At 50.2% G+C, this 19749-nt stretch overlaps 1 protein-coding gene across 1 annotated transcript; it reads left to right on the plus strand.

Annotated features, from left to right (window-relative positions):
* The first annotated feature begins 6569 nt into the window (after window positions 1–6569).
* LOC140379600 (proteinase-activated receptor 4-like) lies at window positions 6570–15467 on the plus strand. The gene is made up of 2 exons (XM_072464286.1): window positions 6570–6666; window positions 14395–15467. Exons 1-2 carry the CDS (start codon window positions 6570–6572, stop codon window positions 15465–15467), a joined length of 1170 nt encoding a protein of 389 aa, XP_072320387.1.
* The last annotated feature ends 4282 nt before the right edge of the window (window positions 15468–19749 follow it).

The raw sequence follows: 19749 nt of genomic DNA on the forward strand, positions 1-19749 counted from the left end.
CTTTAAACCTTTCACCGTTTCATTTTATAGCATTTATTACGTTTGACACAAAAACACTGAAATAAAACCACTGCAAACTGAAACGTCTCATGTTCCTGACTCAAAGCTTCTGATTGGTGCATGTGCTTGGCTGAGGAGCCAGTGGGCGGAGCTTCCATCTGTGGGATACTGTCACCTCTAAGTCACAATCCCCTGGACGTAAACGTTCTGTAGCACCCAGGAACTTCAAGTGGTCCAACAGGGCCCAACAGGGGCCAACAGGGGGCAACAGGGGCCAACAGGGGGCAACAGGGGCCAACAGGGGCCAACAGGGGGCCAACAGGGGCCAACAGGGGCCAACAGGGGGCAACAGGGGGCCAACAGGGGCCAACAGGGGGCAAACAGGGGGCCAACGGGGGCCAACAGGGGCCAACAGGGAGCCAACAGGGGGCAACAGGGGCCAACAGGGGGCCAACAGGGGGCAACAGGGGGCAACAGGGGCCAACAGGGGCCAACAGGGGCCAACAGGGGGCCAACAGGGGCCAACAGGGGGCAAACAGGGGGCCAACGGGGGCCAACAGGGGCCAACAGGGAGCCAACAAGGGGCAACAGGGGCCAACAGGGGGCCAACAGGGGGCAACAGGGGGCAACAGGGGCCAACAGGGGGCAACAGGGGCCAACAGGGGGCAAACAGGGGCCAACAGGGGCCAACAGGGGGCAACAGGGGGCAACAAGGGGCCAACAGGGGCCAACAGGGGCCAACAGGGGGCAACAGGGGGCCAACAGGGGGCAAACAGGGGGCCAACGGGGGCCAACAGGGGCCAACAGGGAGCCAACAGGGGCCAACAGGGGGCAAACAGGGGGCCAACGGGGGCCAACAGGGGCCAACAGGGGGCAAACAGGGGGCCAACGGGGGCCAACAGGGGCCAACAGGGAGCCAACAGGGGCCAACAGGGGGCAACAGGGGCCAACAGGGGGCAACAGGGGCCAACAGGGGGCCAACAGGGGGCAACAGGGGCCAACAGGGGGCAACAGGGGGCCAACATTGGCCAACAGGGGCCAACAGGGGGCAACAAGGGGCCAACAGGGGCCAACAGGGGGCAACAGGGGGCCAACATTGGCCAACAGGGGCCAACAGGGGTTAAACAGGGGGCCAACGGGGGCCAACAGGGGCCAACAGGGAGCCAACAGGGGCCAACAGGGGGCAACAGGGGCATACAGGGGGCAACAGGGGCCAACAGGGGGCCAACAGGGGGCAACAGGGGGCAACAGGGGCCAACAGGGGGCAACAGGGGGCCAACAGGGGGCCAACAGGGGGCCAACAGGGGCCAACAGGGGCCAACAGGGGGCAACAGGGGGCCAACAGGGGCCAACAGGGGCCAACAGGGGCCAACAGGGGGCAACAGGGGGCAACAGGGGGCCAACATTGGCCAACAGGGGCCAACAGGGGGCAACAGGGGGCCAACATTGGCCAACAGGGGCCAACAGGGGGCAACAGGGGGCAAACAGGGGGCCAACGGGGGCCAACAGGGGCCAACAGGGGCCAACAGGGGGCAAACAGGGGGCCAACGAGGGCCAACAGGGGGCAAACAGGGGGCCAACGGGGGCCAACAGGGGCCAACAGGGAGCCAACAGGGGCCAACAGGGGGCAAACAGGGGGCCAACGGGGGCCAACAGGGGCCAACAGGGGGCAAACAGGGGGCCAACAGGGGGCAACAGGGGGCAACAGGGGGCCAACAGGGGCCAACAGGGGCCAACAGGGGCCAACAGGGGGCAACAGGGGGCAACAGGGGGCCAACATTGGCCAACAGGGGCCAACAGGGGCCAACAGGGGGCGACAGGGGGCCAACATTGGCCAACAGGGGCCAACAGGGGGCAACAGGGGGCAAACAGGGGGCCAACGGGGGCCAACAGGGGCCAACAGGGGCCAACAGGGGGCAAACAGGGGGCCAACGAGGTTCAACAGGGGCCAACAGGGAGCCAACAGGGGCCAACAGGGGGCAACAGGGGCCAACAGGGGGCAACAGGGGCCAACAGGGGGCCAACAGGGGCCAACAGGGGGCAACAGGGGGCAACAGGGGGCCAACAGGGGCCAACAGGGGGCAAACAGGGGGCCAACGGGGGCCAACAGGGGCCAACAGGGAGCCAACAGGGGGCAACAGGGGCCAACAGGGGGCCAACAGGGGGCAACAGGGGGCAACAGGGGCCAACAGGGGGCAACAGGGGCCAACAGGGGGCCAACAGGGGCCAACAGGGGCCAACAGGGGGCGACAGGGGGCCAACATTGGCCAACAGGGGCCAACAGGGGGCAACAGGGGGCAAACAGGGGGCCAACGGGGGCCAACAGGGGCCAACAGGGGCCAACAGGGGCCAACAGGGAGCCAACAGGGGCCAACAGGGGGCAACAGGGGCCAACAGGGGGCAACAGGGGCCAAGAGGGGGCCAACAGGGGGCAACAGGGGGCAACAGGGGCCAACAGGGGGCAACAGGGGGCCAACAGGGGGCCAACAGGGGGCCAACAGGGGCCAACAGGGGGCAACAGGGGGCAACAGGGGGCCAACAGGGGCCAACAGGGGGCAAACAGGGGGCCAACGGGGGCCAACAGGGGCCAACAGGGAGCCAACAGGGGGCAACAGGGGCCAACAGGGGGCCAACAGGGGGCAACAGGGGGCAACAGGGGCCAACAGGGGGCAACAGGGGCCAACAGGGGGCCAACAGGGGCCAACAGGGGCCAACAGGGGGCAACAGGGGGCAACAGGGGGCAACAAGGGGCCAACAGGGGCCAACAGGGGCCAACAGGGGGCAACAGGGGGCCAACAGGGGGCAAACAGGGGGCCAACGGGGGCCAACAGGGGCCAACAGGGAGCCAACAGGGGCCAACAGGGGGCAAACAGGGGGCCAACGGGGGCCAACAGGGGCCAACAGGGGGCAAACAGGGGGCCAACGGGGGCCAACAGGGGCCAACAGGGAGCCAACAGGGGCCAACAGGGGGCAACAGGGGCCAACAGGGGCCAACAGGGGGCAACAGGGGCCAACAGGGGGCCAACAGGGGGCAACAGGGGCCAACAGGGGGCAACAGGGGGCCAACATTGGCCAACAGGGGCCAACAGGGGGCAACAAGGGGCCAACAGGGGCCAACAGGGGGCAACAGGGGGCCAACATTGGCCAACAGGGGCCAACAGGGGGCAAACAGGGGGCCAACGGGGGCCAACAGGGGCCAACAGGGAGCCAACAGGGGCCAACAGGGGGCAACAGGGGCATACAGGGGGCAACAGGGGCCAACAGGGGGCCAACAGGGGGCAACAGGGGGCAACAGGGGGCAACAGGGGGCCAACAGGGGGCCAACAGGGGGCCAACAGGGGCCAACAGGGGGCAACAGGGGGCAACAGGGGGCCAACAGGGGCCAACAGGGGCCAACAGGGGGCCAACAGGGGGCAACAGGGGGCAACAGGGGGCCAACATTAGCCAACAGGGGCCAACAGGGGGCAACAAGGGGCCAACAGGGGCCAACAGGGGCCAACAGGGGGCAACAGGGGGCCAACATTGGCCAACAGGGGCCAACAGGGGGCAACAGGGGGCAAACAGGGGGCCAACAGGGGGCCAACAGGGGGCCAACAGGGGGCCAACAGGGGCCAACAGGGGGCAACAGGGGGCAACAGGGGGCCAACAGGGGCCAACAGGGGCCAACAGGGGGCCAACAGGGGGCAACAGGGGGCAACAGGGGGCCAACATTAGCCAACAGGGGCCAACAGGGGGCAACAAGGGGCCAACAGGGGCCAACAGGGGCCAACAGGGGGCAACAGGGGGCCAACATTGGCCAACAGGGGCCAACAGGGGGCAACAGGGGGCAAACAGGGGGCCAACGGGGGCCAACAGGGGCCAACAGGGGCCAACAGGGGGCAAACAGGGGGCCAACGAGGGCCAACAGGGGCCAACAGGGAGCCAACAGGGGCCAACAGGGGGCAACAGGGGCCAACAGGGGGCAACAGGGGCCAACAGGGGGCCAACAGGGGACAACAGGGGGCAACAGGGGCCAACAGGGGCCAACAGGGGGCAACAGGGGGCCAACAGGGGGCCAACAGGGGGCCAACAGGGGGCCAACAGGGGCCAACAGGGGCCAACAGGGGGCAACAGGGGGCAACAGGGGGCCAACAGGGGCCAACAGGGGGCAAACAGGGGGCCAACGGGGGCCAACAGGGGCCAACAGGGAGCCAACAGGGGGCAACAGGGGCCAACAGTGTTGACCCAATGTTTTGGTCACTCTGGGTCAAGTCTGAGCAGCTCCTGCTCCTGTCGGTGTAATACCTCATCCAACCAGTAGGATTCCACTGTAGAAAAAGATTCAGTTGGGACGCTGGGACATGTGTCTAAGGACACGGGACGCTGGGACATGTGTCTAAGGACACGGGACGCTGGGACATATGTCTAAGGACACGGGACGCTGGGACATTTGTCTAAGGACACGGGACGCTGGGACATGTGTCTAAGGACACGGGACGCTGGGACATTTGTCTAAGGACACGGGACGCTGGGACATGTGTCTAAGGACACGGGACGCTGGGACATGTGTCTAAGGGACATGTGTCTAAGGACACGGGAAGCTGGGACATGTGTCTAAGGACACGGGACGCTGGGACATGTGTTTAAGGACACGGGACGCTGGGACATTTGTCTAAGGACACGGGACGCTGGGACATGTGTCTAAGGACACGGGACGCTGGGACATGTGTCTAAGGACACGGGACGCTGGGACATGTCACTGTGGAGGAAACTGCAGTTGTGATTTTGGTTGTTACAAAAATAAACTAGAGTTTTGAATGTTCTGGACACCATTGTCCCTCTGGAGGCTAAAATGGTTAAAAATGAAGACGTCTCTCAAATATTTGTGGAACATTCAGAACAAAATATATCACTTCATTTTCCTCAGATTGACAGACTTTAGGGCGTCGTTTGTCGAGTCTGCAACATTTCTCACGTGTTATTTTTATTTTCCTTGTAAGCCTCTGTTTGTTTAGACACAAACAGACAATGCGTTTGTCTGATTGGTTAATCCACCTGTCAATCACTCCCTTTGGAAATTGGAGCGACTGGATTGGATTTGAACAGAATGTGGGAGGGGCCTGCTGCTCAGCCAAAGAGACTAGAGGACTGGGTGGGCATCACCGGCCCCGCCCTACAATGATTAAGGTCCTATCTGGAAGACAGGAAGTACAAAAAAAAAACATGTCCGAAATGCCCTCTCAGCCTGTGGTTACCCCGCTTGGGCTCTCAACAGAGTGAAGAGAACCAAGAAGCAGGACAAAAGGGAAACTGAACAGAGAAGGAAGGGTGTTTCTATCCCTTATGTCTCTGGCCTGTCGGAAAAACTGCAGAGAATTTTTAGACAACACGAAGTCCCTGTTTATTTTAAACCAGGAAACACTTTAAGACAAAAACTGGTTCACCCTAAGGACAAGTTGCCGACTCAAAAACAGAGCAATGTAGTTTATTTGATCCAATGCAGTGAAGAAAGCTGTAAAGAACGGTACATAGGTGAGACAAAACAGCCTCTACACAAGAGGCTTTATCAGCACAGAAGAAATACTAGTTCAGGACCTCAGAGTGCCGTGCATCTCCATCTTGAAGCCTCTAATCACTCGTTTGAAGACGGTGAGGTGAAGGTTTTAAGCAGGAGAAAAGATGGTTTGAAAGAGGAGTCAAGGAAGCTATTTTTGTTAAAAAAGAAAGACCTTCTTTAAACAGAAATGGAGGGCTAAGGTTTAATCTTCCTGTTATTTATAATGGGATACTGAACCCCTGGAAAGGTAGAGGACCAGGACCAGGACATTTAGATGCTAATCAGGTACTCAGGGTGGTTGAGCCAGGGTCTCACAAAGACAAAGAGGATTCTAATAGCCCATTAAGATTCTGAATAGGCTCGGTAGATACAAGGGGGAGTTTCTGTTGAAACAAACAACTCTTTCTACTTCAGGAAGGCTCCTCCCAATGGGCGGGTCTTACCACAGAACAGTATTAATATCGGAGTTCTCGACCTAAATTCTGTTATTGACAATGACTCTTGGATGAGAGTCGAAACGTCTATTTTTTCAAACTGAGTCCAGATGAAACAACTGAAGCTTTTTCTACTATGGAACACGCCTGGACCAATGAGGGATTACACCCACAAGACAGGAAGTACTTTGTGTCTCAGACCACATGTCCTTGTGGGGTGCCCCAAGGGTCAGTCCTGGGACCCCTTCTGTTCAACCTCTACATGCTGCAGTTAGGTCATGGAGCGGCCTCCTGCTGGTGCCAGAGTCAGGACTAAACATGGACCGGCCTCCTGCTGGTGCCAGAGTCAGGACTAAACATGGACCGGCCTCCTGCTGGTGCCAGAGGGCCTCCTGCTGGTGCCAGAGTCAGGCCTCCTGAGTGAGTGAAGTGAAAGTAAAGTGCAATTAAAGTGCGAGCAAAGTGAGAGTAACACTTTATATGGAGTTGTGACCGGTAAGGGGGCGGGGCCACATCTGGGACTGAGGGGGCGGGGCCACATCTGGGACTCATTTGGATCAGAATGAACAGAACCGGGTCTGAACTTAAGAGGAACTAACATGAGGCTCGTGTGGACTCTGGTCCTGGTCCTGGTCCTGGTCCTGGACTTTGTCTCTGGAGAAGATCTTCCTGACGTCTGCTCGTCCATGACAGTCCGTGAGTTTAATCTAGACTTTTAAAATGTCAACAACAAAAGTATCAGTATCATTTATTAGTACGTTTTTCTTCTGATCGTTTAGACCTGGTTTAGTCCTGGTTTAGTCCTGGTTTAGGCCTGGTTTAGACCTGGTTTAGTCCTGGTTTATACCTGGTTTAGTCCTGGTTTAGACCTGGTTTAGACCTGGTTTAGACCTGGTTTAGAGCTGGTTTAGACCTGGTTTAGTCCCGGTTTAGTCCCGGTTTAGAGCTGGTTTAGACCTGGTTTAGTCCTGGTTTAGACCTGGTTTAGTCCTGTTTTTGACCTGGTTTATACCTGGTTTGGACCAGGTTTAGACCTGGTTTAGACCTGGTTTGGTCCTGGTTTAGTCCTGGTTTAGTCCTGGTTTAGACCTGGTTTAGTCCTGGTTTAGACCTGGTTTAGACCTGGTTTAGTCCTGGTTTAGTCCTGGTTTAGACCTGGTTTAGTCCTGGTTTAGACCTGGTTTGGTCCTGGTTTAGTCCTGGTTTAGACCTGGTTTAGACCTGGTTTAGAGCTGGTTTAGACCTGGTTTAGTCCCGGTTTAGTCCCGGTTTAGAGCTGGTTTAGACCTGGTTTAGTCCTGGTTTATACCTGGTTTAGTCCTGTTTTTGACCTGGTTTATACCTGGTTTGGACCAGGTTTAGACCTGGTTTAGACCTGGTTTAGTCCTGGTTTAGACCTGGTTTATTCCTGGTTTAGTCCTGGTTTAGACCTGGTTTAGTCCTGGTTTAGACCTGGTTTGGTCCTGGTTTAGTCTTGGTTTAGACCTGGTTTAGTCCTGGTTTATACCTGGTTTAGTCCCGGTTTAGTCCTGGTTTAGTCCTGGTTTAGACCTGGTTTAGTCCTGGTTTAGTCCTGGTTTAGTCCTGGTTTGGACCTGGTTTAGTCCTGGTTTAGTCCTGGTTTAGTCCTGGTTTAGACCTGGTTTAGTCCTGGTTTAGTCCTGGTTTAGTCCTGGTTTAGACCTGGTTTAGTCCTGGTTTATACCTGGTTTAGTCCTGGTTTAGACCTGGTTTAGACCTGGTTTAGAGCTGGTTTAGACCTGGTTTAGTCCCGGTTTAGTCCCGGTTTAGAGCTGGTTTAAACCTGGTTTAGTCCTGGTTTAGACCTGGTTTAGTCCTGTTTTTGACCTGGTTTATACCTGGTTTGGACCAGGTTTAGACCTGGTTTAGACCTGGTTTGGTCCTGGTTTAGTCCTGGTTTAGTCCTGGTTTAGACCTGGTTTAGTCCTGGTTTAGACCTGGTTTAGACCTGGTTTAGTCCTGGTTTAGTCCTGGTTTAGACCTGGTTTAGTCCTGGTTTAGACCTGGTTTGGTCCTGGTTTAGTCCTGGTTTAGTCCTGGTTTAGACCTGGTTTAGACCTGGTTTAGAGCTGGTTTAGACCTGGTTTAGTCCCGGTTTAGTCCCGGTTTAGACCTGGTTTAGTCCTGGTTTAGTCCTGGTTTAGTCCTGGTTTAGACCTGGTTTAGACCTGGTTTAGAGCTGGTTTAGACCTGGTTTAGTCCCGGTTTAGTCCCGGTTTAGAGCTGGTTTAGACCTGGTTTAGTCCTGGTTTAGACCTGGTTTAGTCCTGTTTTTGACCTGGTTTATACCTGGTTTGGACCAGGTTTAGACCTGGTTTAGACCTGGTTTAGTCCTGGTTTAGACCTGGTTTATTCCTGGTTTAGTCCTGGTTTAGACCTGGTTTAGTCCCGGTTTAGTCCTGGTTTAGTCCTGGTTTAGACCTGGTTTAGTCCTGGTTTAGTCCTGGTTTAGTCCTGGTTTGGACCTGGTTTAGTCCTGGTTTAGTCCTGGTTTAGTCCTGGTTTAGACCTGGTTTATACCTGGTTTAGACCTGGTTTATACCTGGTTTAGTTCTGGTTTAGACCTGGTTTAGTCCTGGTTTAGTCCTGGTTTAGTCCTGGTTTAATCCTGGTTTAGACCTGGTTTAGACCTGGTTTAGTCCTGGCTTATTCCTGGTTTAGTCCTGGTTTATTCCTGGTTTATACCCGGTTTAGTCCTGGTTTAGTCCTGGTTTAGACCTGGTTTAGTCCTGGTTTAGTCCTGGTTTAGTCCTGGTTTAGACCTGGTTTAGTCCTGGTTTAGACCTGGTTTATTCCTGGTTTGGACCTGGTTTAGTCCTGGTTTAGACCTGGTTTAGTCCTGGTTTAGACCTGGTTTGGTCCTGGTTTAGTCCTGGTTTAGACCTGGTTTATACCTGGTTTAGACCTGGTTTATACCTGGTTTAGTCCTGGTTTAGACCTGGTTTAGACCTGGTTTAGTCCTGGTTTAGACCTGGTTTAGACCTGGTTTATACCTGGTTTAGTCCTGGTTTAGACCTGGTTTAGACCTGGTTTAGTCCTGGTTTAGACCTGGTTTAGTCCTGGTTTAGACCTGGTTTAGTCCTGGTTTAGACCTGGTTTAGTCCTGGTTTAGTCCTGTTTTAGACCTGGTTTAGTCCTGGTTTAGTCCTGGTTTGGACCTGGTTTGGTCCTGGTTTAGTCCTGGTTTAGTCCTGGTTTAGTCCTGGTTTGGACCTGGTTTAGTCCTGGTTTAGTCCTGGTTTAGTCCTGGTTTAGTCCTGGTTTAGACCTGGTTTAGTCCTGGTTTAGACCTGGTTTAGTCCTGGTTTAGACCTGGTTTAGTCCTGGTTTAGACCTGGTTTAGTTTTTGGAGTCACAGGAAACGTCTGTTTATCTTTGAACGGAAAAGAGTCATGAAACTATCGTCTAAAACGGGTCTAAATGACGTCTCGTTGTAAATAGTTTGGACATAAAACACAAAGATCTTTAGAGTCACAAATAGAGTTTCCTGGTGAAAAATGAGGCACAAACTGATGTTTGTTGTCTCAGATTAGTTTCTTTACTGCTCAAAAGTTCTGAAGCTGAAAGTTGCAAACGTCGAGACACAAGAGCCTGAAGTCGGGCAAATGCTCAGATTTGTGACTTTTTGGCATATTTAGACTATTACAAGATAAACTAAAACAGATGTAAATCTCAAACTCGTCAGTATGTACACGTTGCATCATTAATGTAACTTTATGACTTTAGACATGAATCAAACTGAAAAGTGACACAAAATCCCATTTTCAAAAACAGCTTTTAAAAAATTTGAACAGTTTTTTGTCATATTTTACATGAACTTTCTCAAAAAATGAATCTTTTTCTCTGGATTTAACATCAGTTTAAAACGGATAAAAGTTCAATGTCAGAAACATTCAGTACATTATCTTTGATATTAGTCCAAACTTAAACATCTTCAGCACTTTGATACTTATAATGTTTGGTAAAGAATTTAGATCATCATCAAAACCAAAACTACAATTTTGTATCAATTTAAAGACATGTTTTACATCAGAGTTAAACCTTTTAAACAGTTCAAACATTTCAGAATCATCCGAGTCCTCGACATCGGAAGCTTCCTCTTCCTCTTCCTCATCCTCTTCCTCATCCTCTTCCTCATCCTCTTCCTCATCCTCATCCTCATCATCTTCCTCATCATCTTCCTCATCATCTTCCTCTTCATCTTCCTCATCCTCTTCCTCATCCTCTTCCTCATCCTCTTCCTCATCATCTTCCTCATCCTCTTCCTCATCATCTTCCTCATCATCTTCCTCATCATCTTCCTCATCCTCTTCCTCTTCCTCTTGAGCGTTCACACAGGAGCGTCGATCCGTTCATGACATCTCACCAGGAGCTTTTACCTCCTTTACACATTCCAGCTTTGCACCCACTGAGTACAGACTCTAGCACAGACTGTGGTCCTGGGTGCAGGCTGTTATGAGCCATAACCTACGGGATCAGGCGGGTCTATGCGAGCGCCAATGAAGACGATCTTAGAGCTTTCTTTGAGTTGGGAAACTCTTTTGATTGACAAGGTGTTTTCCATCATGGAACGTTTTGTGTGTGGACTGTGTGGACGATGTTGATGTTCTTCATCTGAGCCGGACCTTCCACCAACAAAAGAACACGGGACATTCCAGGAGCCGTTCATAACGTTCCATGATGGAAAACACCTTGTCAATCAAAAGAGTTTCCCAACTCAAAGAAAGCTCTAAGATCGTCTTCATTGGCGCTCGCAGTCGTCAGTCCTTATCTTTCCTTTGTCATCGAAGACACTTATTCGTTCATCAATAATCGTCCTGTTCAATAAAAATAAAATGGATTAAGTTTGTATTACATTTCCACATTAGGTCATGTCAGAAGAATCACACACTTTATACAATTGTGTGGATCTGTCCAAACTCCTGCATGAGCGACACAGAGATCGACTCAGATCCATATTTTATGCCTAAATCACCGACTCAGATTTCTCCAAAACCCACTGGTCACATGGGTCACATGGGTCACAATTTGAACAAAGTGTCTACACCTGAATGAAACTGATGTTATTCTACAGCGTGCGCAGAACAGATATATATATATAAATATATATATATTAAAAAGTCTATGTCCATCGCGCTCTTATTTCCAGGTTTCTCAGTATCGGATAGAACTTCTCAGTTGCTGCATTAAATGCCTCATAAACCTTCAGGAGTTTTGAGCCTTTTTGAACCGTGTTTCCTCATAAATCGAAGCAGACGAACTGTGGGACAAGCACTGAGGACGGACAACAGGGCCTGGAGGAGCCTGGGGGAGTGTGGAGGAGCGTGGAGGAGCCTGGGGGAGTGTGGAGGAGCGTGGAGGAGCGTGGGGGAGCGTGGAGGAGCGTGGGGGAGCGTGGGGGAGCGTGGGGGAGCGTGGAGGAGCGTGGAGGAGCGTGGGGGAGCGTGGAGGAGCGTGGAGGAGCGTGGAGGAGCCTGGGGGAGCGTGGAGGAGCGTGGAGGAGCCTGGGGGAGCGTGGAGGAGCGTGGGGGAGCCTGGGGGAGCGTGGAGGAGCGTGGGGGAGCGTGGGGGAGCGTGGAGGAGCGTGGGGGAGCGTGGAGGAGAGCGTGGGGGAGCGTGGAGGAGAGCGTGGAGGAGCGTGGGGGAGCGTGGGGGGAGTGTGGAGGAGCGTGGGGGGAGCCTGGGGGAGTGTGGAGGAGCGTGGGGGGGCGTGGGGGGGGTGTGGGGGAGTGTGGGGGGAGCCTGGGGGAGTGTGGAGGAGCGTGGGGGGGCGTGGGGGGGGTGTGGGGGAGTGTGGGGGGAGCCTGGGGGAGCCTGGAGGAGCGTGGGGGGAGCGTTGGGGGCGGTCGTGTGAATGATCTTTATAAATGCGGAGGAGCTGGGACTGATCATGTGACGTACCAGAGAAAACGTCTGATTAAACGACTTTAACGTGAGACAAAGGAAATCGATCCTCGTCTCATTTTGTCCATCGCAGGAACAGAACGTTTATATATATTTATATATATTTATATATTTATACTTTGTCATTGAAGTGATTCATTGTGACAAACACCCACAGAATTATAGTTTCTCACATTCAATATAAAACCACCTTGTTTATATAATATATATATGTATTATATAATAGAATATGTGGGTGTAATCCCTCATTGGTCCAGGCGTGTTCCATAGTAGAAAAAGCTTCAGTTGTTTCATCTGGACTCAGTTTGAAAAAATAGACGTTTCGACTTCATCCAAGAGTCATTGTCAATAACAGAATTTAGGTCGAGAACTCGGATATTAATACTGTTCTGTGGTAAGACCCGCCCATTGGGAGGAGCCTTCCTGAAGTAGAAAGAGTTGTTTGTTTCAACAGAAACTCCCCCCTTGTATCTACCGAGCCTATTCAGAATCTTAATGGGCTATTAGAATCCTCTTTGTCTTTGTGAGACCCTGGCTCAACCACCCTGAGTACCTGATTAGCATCTAAATGTCCTGGTCCTGGTCCTCTACCTTTCCAGGGGTTCAGTATCCCATTATAAATAACAGGAAGATTAAACCTTAGCCCTCCATTTCTGTTTAAAGAAGGTCTTTCTTTTTTAACAAAAATAGCTTCCTTGACTCCTCTTTCAAACCATCTTTTCTCCTGCTTAAAACCTTCACCTCACCGTCTTCAAACGAGTGATTAGAGGCTTCAAGATGGAGATGCACGGCGCTCTGAGGTCCTGAACTTGTATTTCTTCTGTGCTGATAAAGCCTCTTGTGTAGAGGCAAGAGGGAAGAGAGACAAAAGGGAAACTGAACAGAGAAGGAAGGGTGTTTCTATCCCTTATGTGTCTGGCCTGTCGGAAAAACTGCAGAGAATTTTTAGACAACACGAAGTCCCTGTTTATTTTAAACCAGGAAACACTTTAAGACAAAAACTGGTTCATCCTAAGGACAAGTTGCCGACTCAAAAACAGAGCAATGTAGTTTATTTGATCCAATGCAGTGAAGAAAGCTGTAAAGAACGGTACATAGGTGAGACTAAACAGCCTCTACACAAGAGGCTTTATCAGCACAGAAGAAATACAAGTTCAGGTCCACAGAGTGCCGTGCATCTCCATCTTGAAGCCTCTAATCACTCGTTTGAAGACGGTGAGGTGAAGGTTTTAAGCAGGAGAAAAGATGGTTTGAAAGAGGAGTCAAGGAAGCTATTTTTGTTAAAAAAGAAAGACCTTCTTTAAACAGAAATGGAGGGCTAAGGTTTAATCTTCCTGTTATTTATAATGGGTTACTGAACCCCTGGAAAGGTAGAGGACCAGGACCAGGACATTTAGATGCTAATCAGGTCCTCAGGGTGGTTGAGCCAGGGTCTCACAAAGACAAAGAGGATTCTAATAGCCCATTAAGATTCTGAATAGGCTCGGTAGATACAAGGGGGGAGTTTCTGTTGAAACAAACAACTCTTTCTACTTCAGGAAGGCTCCTCCCAATGGGCGGGTCTTACCACAGAACAGTATTAATATCCGAGTTCTCGACCTAAATTCTGTTATTGACAATGACTCTTGGATGAGAGTCGAAACGTCTATTTTTTCTAACTGAGTCCAGATGAAACAACTGAAGCTTTTTCTACTATAATATAATATATATATATATATTATATTATATATATATAATATAATATATATATTATATTATATATATAATATATATATATATATATATATTATATTATATATATATATAATATAATATATATATTATATATTATATTATATATATATATAACTAATATATTATATATTATATATAATATATATATATATAATATATATATTATATATATATATATATATATATATATATATATATATAATATATATTATATTATATATATAATATAATATATATATATATATATATATATATATATATAATATATATATTATATATATATATATTATATTATATATATAATATAATATATATTATATATATATATATATATATATATATAATATATATTATATAATATAATATATAATATATATATTATATTATATATATTTAATATAATATATATATATATATATATATAATATATATATTATATTATATATATATATAATATAATATATATATATATAATATATATATTATATTATATATATATAATATAATATATATATATATATATATATATATATATATTATATTTCCAAGACAAAGGTGTTGTTTGTATTCTCTGTAGCAAGACTTAAGACTTAAGACTTAAGACTTAAGACTTAAGACTTACGACTTACAACTTATGACTTAAGATATAGGGCGGGCGTGGCTCTCTCTGCCTCGGGGTGGGCGTGGCTCTCTCTGCCTCAGGGCGGGCGTGGCTCTCTCTGCCTCAGGGCGGGCGTGGCTCTCACATGTGTCTTCTCTCTCCAGGTCTTCGCTCGTTCCGGATCGTCTCGTCGCCCTGTAACTTCACGACGCTGCGTGAGGAGCAGCGGCGCTCGGTGCGGGCGTGGCCCCTGGTGCTGGCGCTGCCCCTGCTCCAGGTGCTGGTGCTGGTGCTGGCGCTGCCCTCCAACGCTCTGGCTCTGTGGATCTTGTTGTTTCGGTCCAAACGTCTCCCGTCGACGGCGTTGCTCGTGAACCTGACGGTGTGCGACCTGCTGCTGCTGCTGGCGCTGCCGTTTCGTGCCGTTTATCACTTTTCGGGGAACGACTGGCGCCTGGGCGAGCCACTGTGCCGCCTGGTGGTGGCGCTGTTCTACGGGAACATGTACGGCTCGGTGCTGTGCCTGGCGTTCATCGCGGCCGACCGCTACGTGGCGCTGGTTCACCCGTTCGGAGCCAAAGCGTTCCGCTCGCGCCGCACGTCTCTGCTCATGGTGGCGCTGGTGTGGGCGGCGGTTGCCGGGGCGATGCTGCCGTTGCTCCTGACGAGACAAACGTTCGACCTGGACGAGCCGAAGATCACCACGTGTCACGACGCGCTGCCACAGAGCAGCCTGGACGCGCTCTTCCGCCCGTACTTCCTGTGCTTGTTCTGCCTGTGCTTCGCTGTCCCCCTGCTTGTGGTGCTGTTCTGTCACGCCGCCGTTCTGCGCACGCTGCTGCGCCAGCGCCAACGCTACGCTCGCGCCGTCAGAGCCACGGCGCTCGTGCTGAGCGTGTTCACCATGTGTTTTGTCCCGAGTAACGTCCTGTTGCTGCTGTCGCTGTGGGACGAGGGCGAGGGGGCGGAGCCTGACCGACACGCCCCCTACATGCTGAGCCTGGCTCTGAGTGCCTTCAACACAGTCCTCGACCCGTTCATCTATTATTACGTGTCCAGCGACTTCCGGGACAAGGCCCTGAGCGCCCTCTGCTGCCGGAGCGAGGGCGCTGCAGCCTCAGGACAGAGGACGAGCTGCGAGCGCCCAGCGTCGTCAGGGCAACCGGAAACAACCAAGAGAACCAGCTCAACAGGACTCGACTCGACTGAGCCGACCAATCAGAGCACAGAGGTGTGACCTGAGGGCGGGCTCATGGGGTGATAGGGGAGGAGCCAGAATCCTGTGTGAGTGTGTGTGTGTGTGTGTGTGTGTGTGTGTGTGTGTGTGTGTGTGTGTGTGTGTGTGTGTGTGTGTGTGTGTGAGTGTGTGTGTGTAAGTGTGTGAGTGTGTGTATCGTGATTCTGTATCATACATACATTATATATATAATGTATATATATATATATATATATATATATATACATTATATATTTATGTATACATTTTATATATATATATATATATATAAATATATAATGTATATATATATATATATGTATATATATATATATATATATATATATATATATATATATATATATATATATATAATGTATATGTATATAATGTATGTATACATATATATATATATTGTCTATATATAATGTGTATATATATATAATGTATGTATATATATGTATATATTTAATGTATATTTATATACATTATATATATAAAGTGTAATTCTGGTCTGAAGCTTCATCTCGTGGTTTTATTAAACTGTTTCTTACATAAAATAAACTGTTGCTCTGAGTTATATTTGCTTAATGTTTTCAGATGTTTCTCAAAGAAGAACGTCTATGAACCTATGACCTCATGAACCTATGACCTCATGAACCTGTGACCTCATGAACCTATGACCTCATGAACCTATGACCTCATGAACCTATGACCTCATGAACCTGTGACCTCACGAACCTATGACCTCACGAACCTATGACCTCATGAACCTATGACCTCATGAACCTATGACCTCATGAACCTATGACCTCATGAACCTGTGACCTCATGAACCTGTGACCTCACGAACCTATGACCTCACGAACCTATGAGCTCACGAACCTATGACCTCACGAACCTATGACCTCATGAACCTATGACCTCATGAACCTATGACCTCATAAACCTATGACCTCATGAACCTATGACCTCATGAACCTATGACCTCATGAACCTATGACCTCATGAACCTATGACCTCATGAACCTGTGACCTCACGAACCTATGACCTCATAAACCTATGACCTCATGAACCTATGACCTCATGAACCTATGACCTCATGAACCTATGACCTCATAAACCTATGACCTCATGAACCTATGACCTCATGAACCTATGATCTCATGAACCTATGACCTCACGAACCTATGACCTCACGAACCTATGACCTCATGAACCTATGACCTCATGAACCTGTGACCTCATGAACCTGTGACCTCATGAACCTGTGACCTCACGAACCTATGACCTCACGAACCTATGACCTCATAAACCTATGACCTCATGAACCTATGACCTCATGAACCTATGACCTCATGAACCTATGACCTCATGAACCTATGACCTCATAAACCTATGACCTCATGAACCTATGACCTCATGAACCTATGACCTCATAAACCTATGACCTCATGAACCTATGACCTCACGAACCTATGACCTCACGAACCTATGACCTCACGAACCTATGACCTCACGAACCTATGACCTCAAGAACCTATGACCTCATGAACCTATGACCTCACGAACCTATGACCTCACGAACCTATGACCTCATGAACCTATGACCTCATGAACCTATGACCTCACGAACCTATGACCTCACGAACCTATGACCTCATGAACCTATGACCTCATGAACCTATGACCTCATAAACCTATGACCTCATGAACCTATGACCTCATGAACCTATGACCTCATGAACCTATGACCTCATAAACCTATGACCTCATGAACCTATGACCTCATGAACCTATGACCTCATGAACCTGTGACCTCATGAACCTGTGACCTCATGAACCTGTGACCTCACGAACCTATGACCTCATGAACCTATGACCTCATGAACCTATGACCTCATGAACCTATGACCTCATGAACCTATGACCTCATGAACCTATGACCTCACGAACCTATGACCTCACGAACCTATGACCTCATGAACCTATGACCTCATGAACCTATGACCTCATGAACCTATGACCTCATAAACCTATGACCTCATGAACCTATGACCTCATGAACCTATGACCTCATGAACCTATGACCTCATGAACCTATGAGCTCATGAACCTATGACCTCATGAACCTATGACCTCATGAACCTATGACCTCATGAACCTATGAGCTCATGAACCTATGACCTCATGAACCTATGACCTCATGAACCTATGACCTCATGAACCTATGACCTCATGAACCTCCACACGCCGTTAGTGACAGTTGTTACTTTCACTCGACTCGTGTGAATCTCACAGACTTAAAATCTCCTTTGCTCCTCCTCCATTTCCACCTTGTGTTACTCCTTCCTCGACTCGTCCCTTATCGCACTTGCACCTCCTGACCTCTTGACCTCCTGACCTCCTGACATCTCGACCTCTTGACCTCTCGACCTCCTGACATCTCGACCTCTTGATCTCTCGACCTCCTGACCTCATGACTTCATCAGATCTGGTGGTTTGAGCAAAAGGATGAAGCAGAAACAGTTTGTCTCTTTCAGAAGTACCACTGTCCCACCCCCAGAACAATGACACTGTCTCACCCCCAGAACAATGACACTGTCCCACCCCCAGAACAATGACACTGTCTCACCCCCAGAACAATGACACTGTCCCACCCCCAGAACAATGACACTGTCCCACCCCCAGAACAATGACACTGTCCCACCCCCAGAACAATGACACTGTCCCACCCCCAGAACAATGACACTGTCTCACCCCCAGAACAATGACACTGTCTCACCCCCAGAACAATGACACTGTCTCACCCCCAGAACAATGACACTGTCTCACCCCCAGAACAATGACACTGTCTCACCCCCAGAACAATGACACTGTCCCACCCCCAGAACAATGACACTGTCCCACCCCCAGAACAATGACACTGTCCCACCCCCAGAACAATGACACTGTCCCACCCCCAGAACAATGACACTGTCTCACCCCCAGAACAATGACACTGTCTCACCCCCAGAACAATGACACTGTCTCACCCCCAGAACAATGACACTGTCTCACCCCCAGAACAATGACACTGTCCCACCCCCAGAACAATGACACTGTCCCACCCCCAGAACAATGACACTGTCTCACCCCCAGAACAATGACACTGTCTCACCCCCAGAACAATGACACTGTCTCACCCCCAGAACAATGACACTGTCTCACCCCCAGAACAATGACACTGTCCCACCCCCAGAACAATGACACTGTCCCACCCCCAGAACAATGACACTGTCTCACCCCCAGAACAATGACACTGTCCCACCCCCAGAACAATGACATTGTCCCACCCCCAGAACAATGACACTGTCTCACCCCCAGAACAATGACACTGTCCCACCCCCAGAACAATGACACTGTCCCACCCCCAGAACAATGACACTGTCTCACCCCCAGAACAATGACACTGTCCCACCCCCAGAACAATGACACTGTCCCACCCCCAGAACAATGACACTGTCCCACCCCCAGAACAATGACACTGTCTCACCCCCAGAACAATGACACTGTCTCACCCCCAGAACAATGACACTGTCTCACCCCCAGAACAATGACACTGTCCCACCCCCAGAACAATGACACTGTCTCACCCCCAGAACAATGACACTGTCTCACCCCCAGAACAATGACACTGTCCCACCCCCAGAACAATGACACTGTCCCACCCCCAGAACAATGACACTGTCTCACCCCCAGAACAATGACACTGTCCCACCCCCAGAACAATGACACTGTCTCACCCCCAGAACAATGACACTGTCCCACCCCCAGAACAATGACACTGTCCCACCCCCAGAACAATGACACTGTCTCACCCCCAGAACAATGACACTTTCCCACCCCCAGAACAATGACACTGTCCCACCCCCAGAACAATGACACTGTCTCACCCCCAGAACAATGACACTGTCCCACCCCCAGAACAATGACACTGTCTCACCCCCAGAACAATGACACTGTCTCACCCCCAGAACAATGACACTGTCCCACCCCCAGAACAATGACACTGTCTCACCCCCAGAACAATGACACTGTCTCACCCCCAGAACAATGACACTGTCCCACCCCCAGAACAATGACACTGTCCCACCCCCAGAACAATGACACTGTCCCACCCCCAGAACAATGACACTGTCCCACCCCCAGAACAATGACACTGTCCCACCCCCAGAACAATGACACTGTCCCACCCCCAGAACAATGACATTGTCCCACCCCCAGAACAATGACATTGTCCCACCCCCAGAACAATGACAC

The sequence above is a fragment of the Eucyclogobius newberryi genome, unplaced genomic scaffold (assembly GCF_026437365.1).
Source record: "Eucyclogobius newberryi isolate DKJ021-1_F unplaced genomic scaffold, fEucNew1.0.hap1 SCAF_43, whole genome shotgun sequence".
Classification (NCBI taxonomy): domain Eukaryota; kingdom Metazoa; phylum Chordata; class Actinopteri; order Gobiiformes; family Gobiidae; genus Eucyclogobius; species Eucyclogobius newberryi.

Coding starts and splice junctions, on each gene's coding strand:
- LOC140379600 (XM_072464286.1), top strand. CDS start 6,570: ATGAGGCTCGTGTGGACTCTGGTCCTGGTCCTGGTCCTGGTCCTGGAC. Junction 6,667..14,394: donor CTGCTCGTCCATGACAGTCC/GTGAGTTTAATC, acceptor TTCTCTCTCCAG/GTCTTCGCTCGTTCCGGATC.